This window comes from Sinohyriopsis cumingii, chromosome 10 (genome assembly GCF_028554795.1).
Source record: "Sinohyriopsis cumingii isolate HCF-2022 chromosome 10, ASM2855479v2, whole genome shotgun sequence".
NCBI classification, from domain to species: domain Eukaryota; kingdom Metazoa; phylum Mollusca; class Bivalvia; order Unionida; family Unionidae; genus Sinohyriopsis; species Sinohyriopsis cumingii.
The window spans coordinates 118,746,869-118,766,699 of record NC_142970.1 but is presented as its reverse complement, the minus strand read 5'-3'; the positions used below and the strand labels follow the sequence as shown (position 1 = coordinate 118,766,699).

The 19,831-nt window shown below is 33.6% G+C and overlaps 1 protein-coding gene across 2 annotated transcripts in view; it reads left to right on the top strand.

Moving 5' to 3' along the window:
• LOC149791099 (uncharacterized) overlaps positions 1-19,831 on the top strand; it is a 55,799-nt gene that overhangs the window by 13,799 nt on the left and 22,169 nt on the right. Inside the window, exons 4-9 of one of the 2 annotated variants that reach the window (XM_089973015.1) lie at positions 3,881-3,931; positions 5,817-5,935; positions 8,354-8,471; positions 12,449-12,541; positions 16,258-16,327; positions 17,721-17,952. In XM_089973015.1, the coding sequence (XP_089829141.1) occupies positions 3,881-3,931; positions 5,817-5,935; positions 8,354-8,471; positions 12,449-12,541; positions 16,258-16,327; positions 17,721-17,952 (683 nt within the window). The remainder of the gene's footprint in view (positions 1-3,880; positions 3,932-5,816; positions 5,936-8,353; positions 8,472-12,448; positions 12,542-16,257; positions 16,328-17,720; positions 17,953-19,831) is intronic. The other variant, XM_089973017.1, reaches the window with a different exon arrangement.

Here is a 19,831-nt window from a genome sequence, read left to right as displayed (position 1 = left end):
GTATCCCACTACTTACAGCTTGAAAAAAAATGTCGCAGAACATACTGTGCACACAAAAAAAAATACTTTTAAAATTAATTGATGGTGTCCCAACAAATACGGTGACCCAACATATACGGTAAATACGGTATATGTGGGTATTGATAAAATGTCAGGGACAACAGTTCTTATGTAACAGGAACAGCAATTCCCATATAACAGAACAATTCCCATGTAGCAGAGACAACAATTCCTATGTAACAGGAACAACAATTCCCATATAACAGAACAATTCCCATGTAGCAGAGACAACAATTCCTGTGTAACAGGAACAACAATTATTCTGCCCAGCTAGCTTGAATGACGAATGATTTTTCAGATAGTACACAGTTTTGTAACTGTCTTTGTCTATAGAGAAAAATGATGCAAATTCACAAGATCCATTTAACTTCGATCATTCTTGCAAGGCTCTTGGATCCTTATCAAAATGTTAATTCCTGCGGTAAATAATTCATAAGGTTGAAAGACATTATTATTACTGGTATGTGTGAGGTCTCACATACTGAACTCATAAAGATAAAACATTATTATTACTGGTATGTGTGAGGTCTCACATACTAAACTAATAAAGATAAAACAACATTATTATTATTACTGGTGTGTTTGAGGTCTCACATACTAAACTCATAAAGATAAAACAACATTATTATTACTGGTATGTGTGAGGTCTCACATACTGAACTCATAAAGATAAAACAACATTACTATTACTGGTATGTGTGAGGTCTCACATACTGAACTCATAAAGATAAAACATTATTATTACTGGTATGTGTGAGGTCCCACCTACTAAACTCATAAAGATAAAACATTATTATTACTGGTATGTGTGAGGTCTTACAATACTTAACTCATAAAGATAAAACATTACTATTACTGGTATGTGTGAGGTCTCACATACTGAACTCATAAAGATAAAACATTATTATTACTGGTATGTGTGAGATATCACATACTGAACTCATAAAGATAAAACAACATTATTATTACTGGTATGTGTGAGGTCTCACATACTGAACTCATAAAGATAAAACATTATTATTACTGGTATGTGTGAGGTCTCACCTACTAAACTAATAAAGATAAAACATTACTATTACTGGTATGTGTGAGGTCTCACCTACTAAACTAATAAAGATAAAACATTACTATTACTGGTATGTGTGAGGTCTCACCTACTAAACTAATAAAGATAAAACATTATTATTACTGGTATGTGTGAGGTCTCACATACTGAACTCATAAAGATAAAACATTATTATTACTGGTATGTGTGAGATATCACATACTGAACTCATAAAGATAAAACAACATTATTATTACTGGTATGTGTGAGGTCTCACATACTAAACTAATAAAGATAAAACAACATTATTATTATTACTGGTGTGTTTGAGGTCTCACATACTAAACTCATAAAGATAAAACAACATTATTATTACTGGTATGTGTGAGGTCTCACATACTGAACTCATAAAGATAAAACAACATTACTATTACTGGTATGTGTGAGGTCTCACATACTGAACTCATAAAGATAAAACATTATTATTACTGGTATGTGTGAGGTCCCACCTACTAAACTCATAAAGATAAAACATTATTATTACTGGTATGTGTGAGGTCTTACAATACTTAACTCATAAAGATAAAACATTACTATTACTGGTATGTGTGAGGTCTCACATACTGAACTCATAAAGATAAAACATTATTATTACTGGTATGTGTGAGATATCACATACTGAACTCATAAAGATAAAACAACATTATTATTACTGGTATGTGTGAGGTCTCACATACTGAACTCATAAAGATAAAACATTATTATTACTGGTATGTGTGAGGTCTCACCTACTAAACTAATAAAGATAAAACATTACTATTACTGGTATGTGTGAGGTCTCACCTACTAAACTAATAAAGATAAAACATTATTATTACTGGTATGTGTGAGGTCTTACAATACTTAACTCATTTGAGATTGCCATCTTCCTGCCAACAGTGTCCAGTGTTACATCAAATTAGACTGCCATCTTCTGACAATAGTGTCAGTGTTATACTCAAATTAGATGACCATAATCCTAACTGGACTTTCCAGTGTTATATTCAGGTTGCCAGCATGCTGAAAACAGTATCCAGTGTTATACTCAGGTTGCCAGCATGCTGACAACAGTTTCCACTGTTATCCTAAATTAGACGGCCATTATCTTGACGATGGTATTAAAACATGGAACTTTCAGCTTGGACCCAATATTCATAAAACTTTTCCACCTCAGTGTGCTTTCAGATGCAAATATTGTGATTGGGAACCTTCTTATATTTTCACGAAATCAGTGTTGTGTGTTTGTATTTTTATCATTTCTTAGTAATAAACCTTTCTAATACATATTTTTGTTATCATAAAACCTTTTTTGTAGCACTATATAGCCACACAGTGCTGGTAAAATACACAATCAATCAATTACATTGGACTAGATCATATTTTCTACATTTGCATAAAGAATATTCACATATTAAACAATATTCAAAAATATAGTATTACTTCAATGATAAGACCAGGAGGCCACCCTAACATAATTATCCAATGAGCAAAATTAACTTCTTTTTTTGCATTGTGTATCAGACTGTACAATTTATGCTACACCCATTTTATAAGTGTTTATCAAACTGGACAATTTATACAACACCCATTTGTACAGTGTGTATCAGATTGAGCAATTATACTACAACCATTTGTACAGTAATAGATTGGATAGTTTATACTATGCCCATTTTATAAGAGTTTATCAAATTGGACAGTTTATACAACACCCATTTATACAGTATGTATCAGATTGATCAATTTATACTACATCCATTTGTACAGTGTATCAAATTGGATAATTTATACAACACCCATTTGCTGAGTGTGTATCAGACTGGACAGTTTTTACTATGGCCATCTGTACAGAGTGTGTCAGATTGGAAAATTTATATTACACTCATTTTACAGTGTCTATCAGATTGGATAATTCGAACTAGACCCATTTGTACAGAGTATATCACATTGAACAATTTATACTACACCAATTTTTACACAGTGGACAATTGTACAGTTTATGCTAGACCCATTTGTACAGTGTGTATACTACAAGCATTTTTAAAGTGTTTATCAGATTGTACAATTACACTATACCAATTTCACAGTGTATCAGAATGGAAAATTTAGACTACATCCATTTTACAGTGTATCAGATACAAAATTCAATAATATTGCAGCAGATTTTAGTTTTTTAAGTCCAGCAAGACCCCTAAGTTTGCTTGTATGTCCCAATTAAAGCACCAAAATATATTATCTGTAAAAGAAAGAAATTAAAGATGTTCATTTTTTGTGGCATATGTTAATTTCTTATTTTTTAATTATCAACTTCATTTTAATTTTTTTTTTAAAAAGTCACATTTCTGCATGCAAGTACAAAAGTTTCCTAATATAGGACAGTAAGAGTTTTCAGGTAGTTGTATTGTCTGCTGTCAACATTGGAAAATGCATGAAGGTGAGATGGTATGATAACAAGAACAAAGACTGGAAACATGGCATCTTGTTGATGCGTTGATGTAGTTTTACACCCCTAAAATTTTAATACTGTTTTCATATTTGCTAATCATTAAATCCTATAACATCATAACCATTGCAACTTATGAAATTGATTGTTTCATTTACTATTTCCAAGAAATGTAGCTTAACGAGATAAGCATAATATATGAGTTTAAAAAGTATAATACTTTCTAATACCTAAGATGTGACCAGAGATAAAAACGTTTGCATACATTATGTTCAATAATTTATTTTTCTTTGTAGCTTGGAAAGAGACAGATAAAATGCAGGAGACCAGTTTCGTGGGGGATTCAGGTGGGTATCAGTTTTAATGTCAAATAAACTTCTTTGGATATATACTTTGGATTTTACATCTGCTAATCCTACACTTGATAATTCCACTGTTTTCTGAAAGTGTTGCCAACACATATTTATATAACAAACTCTTTTGTTATTGTGAAATGTCATAGACTTATTGCTTTCAAAAATATTTACCTGAACATTTAAACTAAAACCACCTTTTCTGAGTTTTCAAAGTCAATATTAACCATTTATCATTTGTTGCACCATGTCATGTTTTTGCTATCACTAGCTACCCTGAGTTATAAAATACTTTGAATTAAATGATGGTGAACAAGAGTTAGTGGCCCTGGTATTACTCATATTTAAAGAAATAAGTGGGTAGATTGATTTGGTGCTGCCCATCCTTACACCTACACATCTGCACATCCATCTTGAATCCATTTTAGTCAAAGTCACCGTCATACATAGTTTGTGCTATTAGGTCAAGGTCAGAGTTTACATACTTCATTTGCTAATACAAAGAAATTTGTTTTAAATAGACACTTCTAAGAATTGAAATATATTGCCTCATACAGCAGGTGACTGCTTCATGCAAGCCATTTTCTGCACAAGAATGATTATGGGACATGGAGAAAATGGCTGTTGAAGGAATGTGAATACTTAATAGAGGCACCCTTTAGTGCAGAATGTGTTGTATTTCCACAATCCTTTGTTGGATTCTGTTCAAAATTAAGATGAATCATTATGAAATAAATACAATTTATTTTGTGACTAATTTGATTGACCTTGAGGTCAAGGTTATGGTCCTTGAATATTTGCATTAAAGTTTTGGGCAATGTTATTCATTTGTTTATATTCCTTAAAACTCGTTGATAGATACCATTCATATTTTGGAAGAAGGCTACTGAGTCTGCAACACACTCATTCAACCTTTTGACCTTTGGGTCAATGTCAGATTTGTTACAGCAATGCTTTGATGACGAGCTCAGTATGCAGGCCCTGGCCATCTTGTTATTTTAAATAACTGTTTAGGTTTTGTACGATTTAACTCATTTGGCCCCAATCCCGCCTGTAGGCATGATGAGGTTGTACTCTATTTCCGAGCTGTACAGCATCAAGGTCATTTAAGATACACCAACTTGGGTGGTATTACAAAAAAGCAGACAGATATAGCTCTACAATGATACCAGATAATCTGGAAGTTCTAGTTGCACTACAAACATACATAGAGAAAAACCTCATTTTTTGGACCTGCTTTTTTTTCACCCAAAATTAGCTTATGGTCGGAATGCGATTTTGTGTCCGGATTTTAGACCTTTTTGGCCTCACATCTAAGGCAGACCGGTCTGAACTGCACACAGATAAGTGAACCTTTGCAAAAACTACGATAAGGTGGGCATTTGGAATAAAATGCAGTCTCCATACGAAAATGATGGGTCCATTAAGCCCCCAAAAAAGAAAAAGAACTTTTACCCTTCTGCTCATGCGCAAGCAAAATAACCAATGGAAAACGATGTTTCTAATGTAACTAGGCATTAGTCTCATGGAAAATCTGTTGAACACCGATGTATTATGATGTATTCAGAAATAGCCCCAAAAATGTCTTTCCTACTCGCATTTCAGGCAAAAACGACAGAAACCTCTGGGGTCGAACGAGTTAAACCTAGACTGTGTCAGTAATAATTGTTTTTAACACAAAGAAGAAAAACTGAACTAGTTAAATGAAGTTAGCTAGCATGTTTCTTTGTACCAGATTTATATATAGATAACTTCATTAGATTTTCAGGCCCTGTGACTCATTTTTTTGTAGATTGTATTAGTATTTTGCTGTTTTTAGACATAACCTTTCTTACTTTTTAAATTGAAATTTTTATCAACATGTATTGTCATTACATAGGTAGAAAACCTAGAAGATCAGCTTTTCTTGATGATATCGAGCCTTCTCATGATGGAGAGATGTTTAAGAAAGCACCAGAGATTCCAAAAGAAGACTGGGAGCAGCAGGCCATAGAAATGGTACTTTTTTCATGAGGTTTTATTTTACAGTGTGACCGCTCCAGTGGCCTAGTGGTTAGAGCATCTGCCACGGATGCGTAGGGCATGGGTTCGATTCCCAGCCAAGTCACACCAAAGACTTAAAAAAATGGTACTAACATCCACCTTGCTGGGTGATCAGCATTAAGAGGTTAGTGTTAGGACTGGTTGGCATAGTGTCAGGATAATATGACTGGGTGAGACATCATGCTACATGTCTGCGACATGATGCCCCAGTGCTATGCTTCACTATAAACTGCCACACTGCAGACATGGTAGCGATATGACTAAAAAATTTTTAAAGCTATGTTAAAAATCCAAATCACACACACACACACACACACACACACACACACAGAATTTTACAGTGTACTACAGTAATGCTTATAATGTCACTTGGTAGAACCAAAACACATTGTATGTTTTTTTATCATGGTATCACTTTGGTCATTTTGGAACCAGAATTCACATTGTATGTTTTTTTTATCATGGTATCACTTTGGTCATTTTGGAACCAGAACTCATATTGTATGTTTTTTTTTTATTGTGGTATCACTTTGGTCATTTTGGAACCAGAACTCACATTGTATGTTTTTTTATTTTCATTGTGTCACTTTGGTCATTTTGGAACCAGAACTCACATTGTATGTTTTTTTTTTTTATCATGTTATCACTTTGGTCATTTTGGAACCAGAACTCACATTGTATGTTTTATTTCACAACATACTACAGTAATGCTCATGAGTCATTTTGGTAATTTTGGGACCTGGACTCATGATGTATTTTTTTTTTCAAGACATACTGCAGAAATTCCCATAATCTCATTAGTCGCTTCCTCAAACCAGAATTTTTTTTCTTAAACAAGTTCTAACATCCAGTGTAAGCTGTTTTAAAGAGAGACCTGAGTGCCACTCTTTAAAATCAACAATCTACACCTGCTGATCATTTTACTTGCACCACATCCAGTTGCTGAATCAAGAATTTATTAAGAGACTGATATGCATGCACAAGCATCTGATGTTATTTGTGGAATTCCAGATTCAGCGGGCACTGAATGCATATCTACCTGTACATCTAGGCGGGCACTGAATGCATATCCACCTGTACATCAGACAGGCACTGAATGCATATCCACCTGTACATCAGGCAGGCACTGAATGCATATCCACCTGTACATCAGGCAGGCACTGAATGCATATACACCTGCACATCAGGCAGGCACTGAATGCATATCCACCTGCACATCAGGCGGGCACTGAATGCATATCAACCTGTACATCAGGCAGGCACTGAATGCATATCCACCTGTACATCAGGTGGGCACTGAATGCATATCCACCTGTACATCAGGTGGGCACTGAATGCATATCCACCTGTACATAGGCAGGCACTGAATGCATATCCACCTGTACATCAGGCAGACACTGAATGCATATCCACCTGTACATCAGGATAATTAGGGGACTTAATAAATGCTCTGATTCTCACAATTTGATGAAGATCATTAAGCCTTTGTCTATGAGTTTCATTTACCTCTGATTGTACATCAGTTACTATGTTCAGCTGTAAATTTGTATACATTGCTGTACATCTAGAATTTGTGTACCGATATATTCTACGATTTTATATCTAGAATTTGTGTACCGATATATACTACGATTTTATGTCTAGAATTTTTGTACCGATATATACTACGATTTTATGTCTAGAATTTGTGTACCAATATATACTACGACATTATGTCTAGAATTTGTGTACCGATATATACTACGATATTATGTCTAGAATTTGTGTACCGATATATACTACGATTTTATGTCTAGAATTTGTGTACCGATATATACTACGATTTTATGTCTAGAATTTGTGTACCGATATATACTGTGATTTTATGTCTTGACTGCAACATTAAGATCTCTTTTCTGCAACACACAACATACATGGCATCAAAATTCAGATGTTGACTGTTACAAAAGGATGCAGAAAACTTAGACTGTACTACAAAACAATGGCCTAGTAACTGAGGGACCACTGAAAATTGAAGATCATGAAAAACAACTCCAAAATGTTTCAACACATCATGTATATGTTTGCCTCATTGTGTACCTGCACGACATTGTGTGTTACATCACTACTATTTGCACAGCAAACAAGGTTCCTCTTAATTCAAGGAAAGACTTGATTTGTGAAAAACTGTCAATCTTGAAACTAAAGTTCTTAAAATTGTTTTATTATTGAAAAAATTATTCTTTGCTTTCATTCAAGCAATATTGGGACTTCTTGCTGTTGTTGACAGTCTCTTCTGGCATGGTTATTATTATTATTATTATTATTTTGATTACTGTTATTATTATTATTATATAAGAAAACACTTTTTTTTTTAATGATTTATAATTACAGTATGATATAGTCCCAGAGGTAGAGTTGATGACAGTACCTTCTGCAGGTGCAAGATTGACCAAACCGGATGTGCAGAAAGAGTCTGAAATGGAATCCAGACTGGGATCTTCAGATGAAGGTAAGAAAGAGTGACATGAAATCCAACTTGGAACCTTTAGATTGAGGTAAGAAAGAGTGACATGAAATCCAACTTGGAACCTTTAGATAGAGGTAAGAAAGAGTGACATGAAATCCAACTTGGAACCTTTAGATAGAGGTAAGAAAGGGTCTGACATAGAATCCAACTTGGAACCTTTATATAGAGGTAAGAAAGAGTCTGACAGAATCCATATGGATTACCACTGTATTTATTTCATTTACATTATGGATTACCACTGTATTTATTTCATTTACATTATGGATTACCACTGTATTCATTTCATTTACATTATGGATTACCACTGTATTTATTTCATTTACATTATGGATTACCACTGTATTTATTTTATTTACATCAGAGGTTATCACTATTTTCATTTGATTTATATTATGGATTATCGCTGTATTTATTTCATTTACATCATGGATTACCACTGTATTTATTTAATTTACATCATGGATTATCGCTGTATTTATTTAATTTACATCATGGATTACCACTGTATTTATTTCATTTGCATATGAATTACCACTGTATTTATTTAATTTACATCATGGGTTGTTACTATTTTCATTTGGCTTACATTGTATGCTTTAGCTTTTTCACTAATTAACAATTTTAATATCTAATAAATCAAATATCAATGAGGTTCATAATAGGAAACTTTAATATAAAATAAGTTGGAACTTCCATATCTGCCAGATGGACTCTTCTCAATAGGTGAACACTGTTCTGTCATTTTGCTCAGGTATCTTAAACACATGTGGCTTAAAGTGTTCATAATTTTGAGTATTTGACAACTCTGGGAAAATGCAGGCAATGAGCTGTGGTCAATGTCTCAACTAACTTTTTTCCATCTGAATCATCCTATATTGTGTCTTTTCTTGGACCAGAAATAGAATGTGTTGGCCAGTTATAATTCCTAATTGTACTTACCAAATGAAAGACATATATGTGTAGTTACATACATATTTATGATGATAATATTAAGGTAGCACACAGTTTTCCAACATTATTTATGACTTTTAAAGTTAAACATGTCAGATTAGTTTTGTTCTATAAAGAAAAATTTTGAAAAAAATCTTTGCATAATACAGTTCATTTTATGTCCTTGTAGTGTTCACTTTGCAGTACTATTTTAATTCTTTTCCCTGCCATGCTTGGTGCATCATAAAGGAAACTTTTAAGTACGAAAATTCTTGGCACCCAAACCAGTCTTTCCAGAGACTCTAGTTTTTCCAACTTTTTTCTCATTTTTTTTGGTCTGATTCCCTACTTTCCCCACTTTTTCATGAAATAGCCCTCTTTGCCCATCTTACATCAGTATTATTCTGAAACTTGATTACATATTGGATGAATTGCCATAGGAAAGCCAATTCAGATACTATCAGTAGTTGTTAATGAAGTTGAGATGATGTTTAGAGAAGATAGGTGCAGTCTTTACTAAAGACAGTGTATTGGGTATCAGCGTGCTTTTATTCAGGTTTACAAAGGCAAGTCAAAATTTTACTATTTCAGTAATTTACATAAGTTTCATAAAGGTACTGTATTAATATTCCTATTCCCACCCCCCTTTTTGTTTATATGTAGCCCTGCTTTTGTCCTACATTTTTACAAGAATTGCTGGAAAGACTGCTAAACAAAAAGTTTCGTTTTGAAAAGTTTACTTTAATGATCTGACTGATGGAATATAAGTTGGGGATTAGACATTAATATAATGTTATGTGATCATCAGATTAATGAGGTTTCTGTCTGGAGAGGTTTCATAGCTTTTCCATTTTTGCTGACCAGGTTGTAAGGTCTAAGGAGCTTATGCTATGACCTTGCATCCAGCTTGTGTCTATCATCGTTAGTTTTTAACTTCTTCTCAAAAGTCAATGGACCAGTGTTATGTACATCTATTTTTTTAATAATTCCCTGGTACATGATTTTATCTAATTTTTATGATTCTTATTCATGGCTGTAATGTGTACAGATTATTTTTAGTTCAGTCTGGCCTATGTGATTTGAGTATAGTATTACATAGGATCTATAGATGGATGTTTATGTATGGGTTGACTGTTAGTAATATTAATCTAATTAAAAAGACCTAAAATGACACCTATGGCATAGTTTCTCAGTGACTGATCGATTATCAATGTTTCGAGAATAGTTCCTTGGCTTCCCAGTAGTTGCTTGAGGTTACACAAATATACTTAATTTGACATAATAGTGTATGCTGTCACATGGGGTCTTTTGCAAAGTACAGTCAAAATATATGGTATATATAAGGAGAAAATTAAGCAATCAGATTCATTCTGATTCTTGGAGACATTCACACTTATTGTGTTTGTTGTTAGTCTGCAGATGTATTTTATGTTGTACTTAGATGTTTTTTGAGAGGAAAAAACGTGTTTGTACTGTTAAGTGAAAATAGAAAGTGCTCATTAATTTGATTATAATGTTATTCTGGAACTGTTATACATTATTCAATGGAATTCTGGACAATGCCATTTTGACAACGTCGTAGTTGTTGGAGGATCAGTACATGTCCAGTATTGAAATTTATAAGACACACGGTACTAATTATATGGAAGAACTGTGAACCAGTCTAGAAATGGGTGAAGAAATAATAGAGTATTTACAGGTTTGGTGGTCTATAATTGGTTAATAATGAAAATTAAAATTTTAGGAAAAATATCTTTTGAGAGCTTATCCTATATGTAATGTAAAAAAAATATTGACAAATTTCTACTGATGCAATTTTAGCATTTTTACAGGCTTGACTCAGGAGTGCTCAATACTGAAAGTAGCACCTGATTCATTTGGTGCAGAATCAATAACACGTGTTTCATGCATATGTATGTAAACAAAGTGCCGCGGGTCATATGGTGTTCTCCACACATAAGCTTGCACCAAGGTTAGATGTGCATGAAGAATTATAGGTGTCATTATCAGCACCCATAAATTTTAAGTTATTGAATTTTGAATATGATAGTGTTTCCATATGTTTACCATTGGAGTTGAATTAGTACCGTGAGTCCTATAAGGAACTTTTCTTTCCTTTAGAACTTTCATAAACCCTTATAAGGACTAGTTTGGATTTACTTCATAATACTGTAAGTTCCTCTCACATTTTTCATTTATAACTTTGATAATTAAACTGTTTGTTAAATTTTATAAAACTTGTTGGTTTTGCTTCTTTTCTGTTACTTATGTTTATGACCACAAGGTCATAATAACCAGTTCCACCCAAATTTGGAAGATAGAATTCTGGTATGAAGGGCTTTTAGATTTGTAAGCCAAGAGACCAATCTCAGGCCCACATGATTTGCTTGTTTTTACTTTATCATTTATGTTATTTAAAAAAATATTTATGTATTTGTGTGATATTAAATGTTAAGTTTCAGGACAGACCATATTTGTTTAACTTGCACCAACAGAGGTGATGATTTATGAGATGGTAAAAAGTCTGTATTGCTGTATTGCACCAGCAGAGGTAATGATTTGTGAGATGGTAAAAAGCCTCTCTGTATTGTTGTATTGCATCAACAGAGGTAATGATTTGTGAGATGGTAAAATGTCTCTCTGTATTGGTGTATTGCACCAGCAGAGGTAATGATTTATGAGATGGTATAAAGTCTCTCTGTATTGGTGTATTGCACCAACAGAGGTAACGATTTGTGAGATGGTAAAAAGTCTCTCTGTATTGGTGTATTGCACCAACAGAGGTAATGATTTGTGAGATGGTAAAATATCTCTTTGTATTGGTGTATTGCACCAACAGAGGTAATGATTTGTGAGATGGTAAAAAGTCTCTCTGTATTGGTGTATTGCACCAACAGAGGTAATGATTTGTGACATGGTAAAAAGTCTCTTTGTGTTGTAAATCTGAGTAACAGTGATACCATTCCTTGCATGTAATATTAAATTCTTTGTGATGTGACTTCACTATTGTACCTTTTCGTGATGTTCAGAATCAGAAGAACAATCTTTGCCAGGAATGACTGATCTCAAGACAGTTACAAAAACCAAGAATAGAAGACAGTCGCGCCAAGACTCTGTAGAAGGTTGTATGCATATATATATTTATATAGATATAGATATAACAAAATCTCTGTTAATTTACAAACATTTCATTTGTTTTACATTTTGCCTTCATCATTAGATTATGATTGTAACAACTGGATGTTATAACATAAATGTATGCTATGCATCTCATTCACAGAAAATGTCAATTCAGCTTATATTGAGAACATAATCCCATTGAAGACAGCATGTTTAGCTGATTGATCTAAACTGACTCCTTTACGAACCAAAATGATTTTATATCATTCAGACAGTGGGAATAAATTCTCAAATTGTACAATGTTTATCATGTTCACAGAAAAGTGCTTATATGGCTTTGCAATTTTTGATGGTGAAGATATAATTCTTATTTATAGACCTCATTCTTCCATTATTTAATAATGATAATGGATTAGTTGAAATAGTAATTAAAATATTAGTTTGGAAAAAATTACCTGATAATTAACTAATTTTATGAGTTTCATCTCAAAACATTGATATTTAATGAAAAACTGGTATGCACATTATGACACTATGTTCATATATCTAAGGCCATATAATTTATTCAATAGTTTCTATAAATAATCTATTATAATGCTTTAATAATTTTATTTTACTTTCAGTATTTACATTACATCTATCTGGTACAATGAGTTGAAAGCTGAATTTGATCGTCCACATTATAAACGAAATATAGTGTGTACTATGATGCCCAAACTATTTGTTTTATGGGAAACACTAATAAAATTACTGAATAGGTAAAATTTGATAACCTAAAGCAAATTCATTGTAAAATTAGTTCCATGTGTAGCTTTTCAACAAATAGATTTAGTATGGTTATCATCTCATTCTGAGGAATGAGAGGGTGGAGCTGTATACAGTGCATTTTGTTGCTTAATTAAAGATGAGATGCAAAAATTCAAGTTGCTTTAATGTAGAATGATGCATTAATTTTTTTAAATGTGGAATGATGTATTAACTTTTTTAATGTGGAATGATGTATTAACTTTTTTAATGTGAAATGATGTATTAAAATCTGTTATCAAAGTAAAATGTTCTTAATATCACAGTATCCTTTTCTGTAAGGCATCTTACTAAAATATGGTAATAAAGCAGGGTAAATCTTGTATTTGAAATTGCTACTTAATTCACTAACTGCTATTTTGGTTCTTACCATAATTTAATCCATGATATTGATTGCATTAGCCGTTATCTTATTATAACCGATCATAATTACAGGTTTAGTTATTTTATTATAATCCATGATGATGATAGTTCATGTTCATGGCTTATTATAACTGATATTAGTTACAGTTGATGTTCATGGCTTATTATAATCCATAATAATGATACAACTGAAACGGGGTTGCTTCCTTGCTCTGGACAGTTCGTGCTATTTTGTAATTTCCCATACCCATAGCATAATCATCTAAATAATTCTAAATTTTTGGCATTATCTCACTGCCTTCATCAGTGACTAATGTTGATCACATGACTTATAATGGCAATCAAAATATAACAGAGGAGGCAAACATTAAACTGGGACGAGTGGCTTGAATTACCACCTATCTATACCAGTCTCCTCATATCATGTGACCATTGTAAGTCAGATGATCAACATTGGTTGCTGATGAAGGCAATATTATACTGCAGAATTTTTTTAATTCTTAAGATAGTTATGCTCTGAGTATGGGAACTTACCATTGATGATGATGATAGTTCTTATAACCCATAATAATGATAGTTCATATCCATAGCTAATTATAACCTATTATGATGATAGTTGATGTCCTTAGCTAATTATAACCCATAATAATGATAGTTTATCTCCATAGCTAATTATAATCTGTTATGATGATAGTTGATTTCCATAGCTAATTATAACCCATAATAATGATAGTTGATTTCCATAGCCAATTATAACCCATAATAATGATAGTTGATTTCCATAGCTAATTATAACCCATAATAATGATAATTGATTTCCATAGCTAATTATAACCCATAATAATGATAGTTGATTTCCATAGCTAATTATAACCCATAATAATGATAGTTGATTTCCATAGCTAATTATAACCCATAATAATGATAGTTGATTTCCATAGCTAATTATAACCCATAATAATGATAGTTTATCTCCATAGCTAATTATAATCTATTATGATGATAGTTGATTTCCACAGCTAATTATAATCTATTATGATGATAGTTTTGGTTAATTCATGATAATGAGATCTCACATAAAATACACTTTAGCATAATGTGGTTTTAAAGAACAGGATTATTATGGTAGATGACTGTAAAAAGGTCCAACCCTTGAAATATTATCAGCAAAGATGTTGTAATAACAGGTTTTATTGTGATGCTGCATTATCTGAGGTTTAAAGATTGTTAATTCTGTCAACGCAATACAAACCATAATATAATAACAGGTCTTAGCAAGTGAGTGTTGTATTATCAAATTGTGTTATTTAATGGATGTTACATCTCTTTATAACAAAAAATATGTTATGAAGAATGGCCTTATAGTGAGAGTGTGATATATTATCAAAGTTGGTTGCCTAAAGAGTGCTGAGTTTGTCATTATAACAAGAGCTTGAGAGAGAGAGAGAGAGAGTGAGAGCACTGTATTATCAAAGCTGGTAGTTTAATGAATGCTTTTGTCATTGTAACCTGAACCATGCTGTTAGAAAGACCTTATATTGATGGAGTGCTGTATTATCAAGATGGTTGCCTAATGAGTGTTGAGTCTCAATATAACAGAACTGTGTTATAAAGATGGGATTTCTAGAGAACGCTGTTTTATCAACTTGTTTCATAAATTAGTCATTATAACATAATCTGTGTTATAATGAGGGAATTTAGAGTGAGGGAGTTCTTCTTAACTTGGTTGTTTCATAAATAATTAAATCACTATAACAGGTTATGTGTTATAATGAGGGAATTTAGAGTGAGCAAGTACTATATTATCAGGTTGGTTGTTTAGTGAATGTTAATTTCATCCTTTTATATTAGTAAGATTTTTATATTTTCTTTTGGTTATTTTCATGTTTGTCTGCATGGTAAATTACCTTTTCTTGTACTGTTGGTATTTATGAATATTAACAATGCCCTACATTTTCTACTTTGCCTAATGAAGATATTGGAATAACTTGCCCTGAAGTTTTTTTTTGTACCTTGTAAAAAGAGGTGACCTGTTGTTCTGCTAACAACCTAGATCGATTCCTGTAGTTTTACACAGTTTTATTGTGCCATGTACCTTCTAGCAGAACAACCACATGAATAAACTTCATGTCAGGGCTTGTAGACAACTTCTGGCACAGATTTTCCTGAATTTGTCTGTAGTATTTAAGTGGTTTCAAATGGCAGATCAGTCTATCCAGTCTGTAAAACTTGATTTATTCTTCACCAAGTTGTCTTAACTTGCCATAGTTTGAAACTTCAAATGATGTAACTAGATAGAGATAGTTTAACATAGCATGGCCAAAGGTTGCCTTGAGATCAGATTAAGATAAGGAGAACACATTTAATAGGTAGGCACTACTATTGAAATAAATGTATACTGTCCTTCATGTATGATTTCAATTATACCATTTCATTGTCTACGAGAGTCAGTACATTTTGGACAAAAGAAATTTTGTGATGATATGCAATTATAAAATAAAAAGAATTTAATATTTAATACTCAAACTAATGTTAAAATTGTTATCTTCAGTACCTGCAGAAGCTGCTGAGTTCCTTGCTGAAGAAGGCATGGCCCAAGGATCAGTTGTAGGAGACAGCAGGTAGAGTTGGAGCTCTGCAATTTTTCTAGTTATCTCCCCTCGATTATTTGTAGCTCTTGAGTGCCTCCCAACAAAAGTTGTACTTTCAGGTGAATGTATCTGCAAGTCGAATTGTGCACTAAAGAAAACTTTCTGACACAAATTTAACACTTTGCTAAAATGTACAATTCATGATGCAAAGTTAAGCAGTAACTTACAACCTGCAAGCAAATCAAGGGGAAAAAAATGACCAATGTTGTACAAATAAAATTTCAGGATATTTTGAGCATTAAATTAGACCAAATTTATTTCATGCCATGTTGGAGTTATATATATTAAAGTGTAACAGTTCAAACTTTGACCTAGAAGCCAAAGATGAGGTGGGAATGTGCTTTTTGGGATAGTTTTGTTTCATTGTAAAAGTTGGGATAATGTACATACTTCAGACAAGCAGATATATTAGGATGCCTCAAATATCACTGTATCAACTTGCCATTAATTTGTTTGTCTCTGAAACTAACATATATACTCCTTAACAAGGTCAAAGTTGAAGCTTACAAGATCTAGTATCTCTCTTTTTTCATTATGTATCTATCTATCTATCTTTCTAGTTGGGCTTGTTTTTGAGCAACTCTGACTCACTGACATTAAGTCACCCCTTCCAAAAGATCTGACTTGCAAATACACCTTGACCTAAAAAACCATAGAAATCTACAGTGTTTGTACTGTAAATATTACAAGCAACAAGAACTAACTTTTATTATCTTCCTTCAAAACTTTTTTGGTGGGGGCGAGAGCGGTTTAAAGTGCTCACCGTTCCGGATCACTGCCATCTCACCTCTGTCTGCGTGGGTTCAAGTCTCGGGTTCAGCAAACGTGGGTGCGTAAGAAAGCTTGCCAGTAGCTTCTTGTGGGTCAGTGGTTCTTCCCAGGGATTTCCAGGGTTCTTCTTCCACCTGTTACACTGGCCACCATGTATATCTTGTGCTGAAAAATGGCATTAAACCCTGCAACAATAACAACAACAAAACTTTTTGGGAACCAAATCAGTTCTATAGTATAGCTTTCTGAAAGAATAAATTACTTTTTTTATATAAATAATTGTTTTAAGAGAAAACTAGCTAATTGTAGAGGGATAGTATTGAAACTAAAGCAATGGCAAATCCAGAACTGACAACACATTTTGTGTTACATTTAATAACTATGTATGTCAGTATTTTCTTTCATTCATAACTTGTTCTATCTTTTTTAATTGCCTCGTATATTAAATTTTACAAATACACCTGTATATATATGGTTGCCACATTAATTTTTGGGGAAAATGTCTTGCAGTCTCTGATATACTTATATAAAAATATGATACTACGTATGAAAAGTGAGAGCTTTCATTCTGTTGCATAAACTTTATTTTCAGTGATAACATGACTGATGCTCCAGTGCAGTGCACCGAATTGGGGAAGCATAATGACCCCTGGAACAGATTCATTGCTTTCCTGACACGCAAGCGAGAGGGAGAGAAAACTTATTGCTTCAGCTTGACTGTAGCAAGGGTTTTGATCCTTATGGTCATCCTGTCATCCATATGTGGATTCATACTGTTCCTTGGTCTTTTCCCACCGAGTGTTGTCTACGTAAGCTATTTTGAGGTGAGATACTTTTATTTCAGCCTCAAGGCTTTCATTGTACAGTGCTTCCCCAAATGGTCATAAAGTATACCTTGTTAACATGTTGCCTTATTATACTCAGATAGGAGTCATAAACTGTGACGTAATTAATATTTTTTTTTCTTCAGAGGTGGGTTATATTTGAAACAAAATGAAATAGGGAATAAAAAAACTTGCTTCCAAATCATATGCATCCATATTTTATTTGTATTGCATTTGCAGTTATAATTATTTTTTATCATGAATTAAGTGCTGTCTTTTATGAAGTAGCAAGTTTGTTACAACCTTCATTAAAGCAAGATATGAAAGGAAAGATCTCTTTATCCACACACTTGAAAACTGAAAACATGACCTTAGTAAGGATGAATGGAAGCAACAAGGACAAAATTAGAATGCGCTTTTGAGACCATCAGCCCAGAACAAGTTAATAGTTGTGATGCAAATTTGAACTATTCTGAATGCATTTCAAATTTAAAATGCAAATGAAGTGCATGAGAGAAGTCAGATTTGATAAAATTACCTGGTTCAGGATCAGTAAATATAATAATTACATTAATCCCAATAATATGATCCCTGGTTTGTGCTGTATGAGGGGATACACTATGCTGAGTTATTTTGCGGGATTCATGACCTTTGCCTTGTAAGAGATCATGCCATGTTTAGGTATTCTATGGGACTCATGACCTGTGCCTTGTAAGGGAACATGCCATGCTGAGCTACTTTGAGGTATTCATGACCTTTGCTATATAAGGGAACATGCCATATTGAGGTATTCTATGGGACTCATGACCTGTGCCTTGTAAGGGAACATGCCATGCTGAGCTACTTTGAGGTATTCATGACCTTTGCTATATAACATGCCATGTTGAGGTATTTTATGGGACTCATGACCTGTGCCTTGTAAGGGAACATGCCATGCTGAGCTACTTTGAGGTATTCATGACCTTTGCTATATAAGGGAACATGCCATGTTGAGGTATTTTATGGGACTCATGACCTGTGCCTTGTAAGGGAACATGCCATGCTGAGCTACTTTGAGGTATTCATGACCTTTGCTATATAACATGCCATGTTGAGGTATTTTATGGGACTCATGACCTGTGCCTTAGAAGGGAACATGCCATGCTGAGCTACTTTGAGGTATTCATGACCTTTGCTATATAAGGGAACATGCCATGTTGAGGTATTTTATGGGACTCATGACCTGTGCCTTGTAAGGGAACATGCCATGCTGAGCTACTTTGAGGTATTCATGACCTTTGCTATATAAGGGAACATGCCATGTTGAGGTATTTTATGGGACTCATGACCTGTGCCTTGTAAGGGAACATGCCATGCTGAGCTACTTTGAGGTATTCATGACCTTTGCTATATAAGGGAACATGCCATGCTGAGCTACTTTGAGGTATTCATGACCTTTGCTATATAACATGCCATGTTGAGGTATTTTATGGGACTCATGACCTGTGCCTTGTAAGGGAACATGCCGTGCTGAGCTACTTTGAAGCATTCATGACCTTTGCTATCTAAGGGAACATGCCATGTTGAGGTATTTTATGGGACTCATGACCTGTGCCTTGGAAGGGAACATGCCATGCTGAGCTACTTTGAGGTATTCATGACCGTTGCTATATAAGGGAACATGCCATGTTGAGGTATTTTATGGGACTCGTGACCTGTGCCTTGTAAGGGAACATGCCATGCTGAGCTACTTTGAGGTATTCATAACCGTTGCTATATAAGGGAACATGCCATGTTGAGGTATTTTATGGGACTCATGACCTGTGCCTTGGAAGGGAACATGCCATGCTGAGCTACTTTGAGGTATTCATGACCTTTGCTATGTAAAGGAACATGCCAT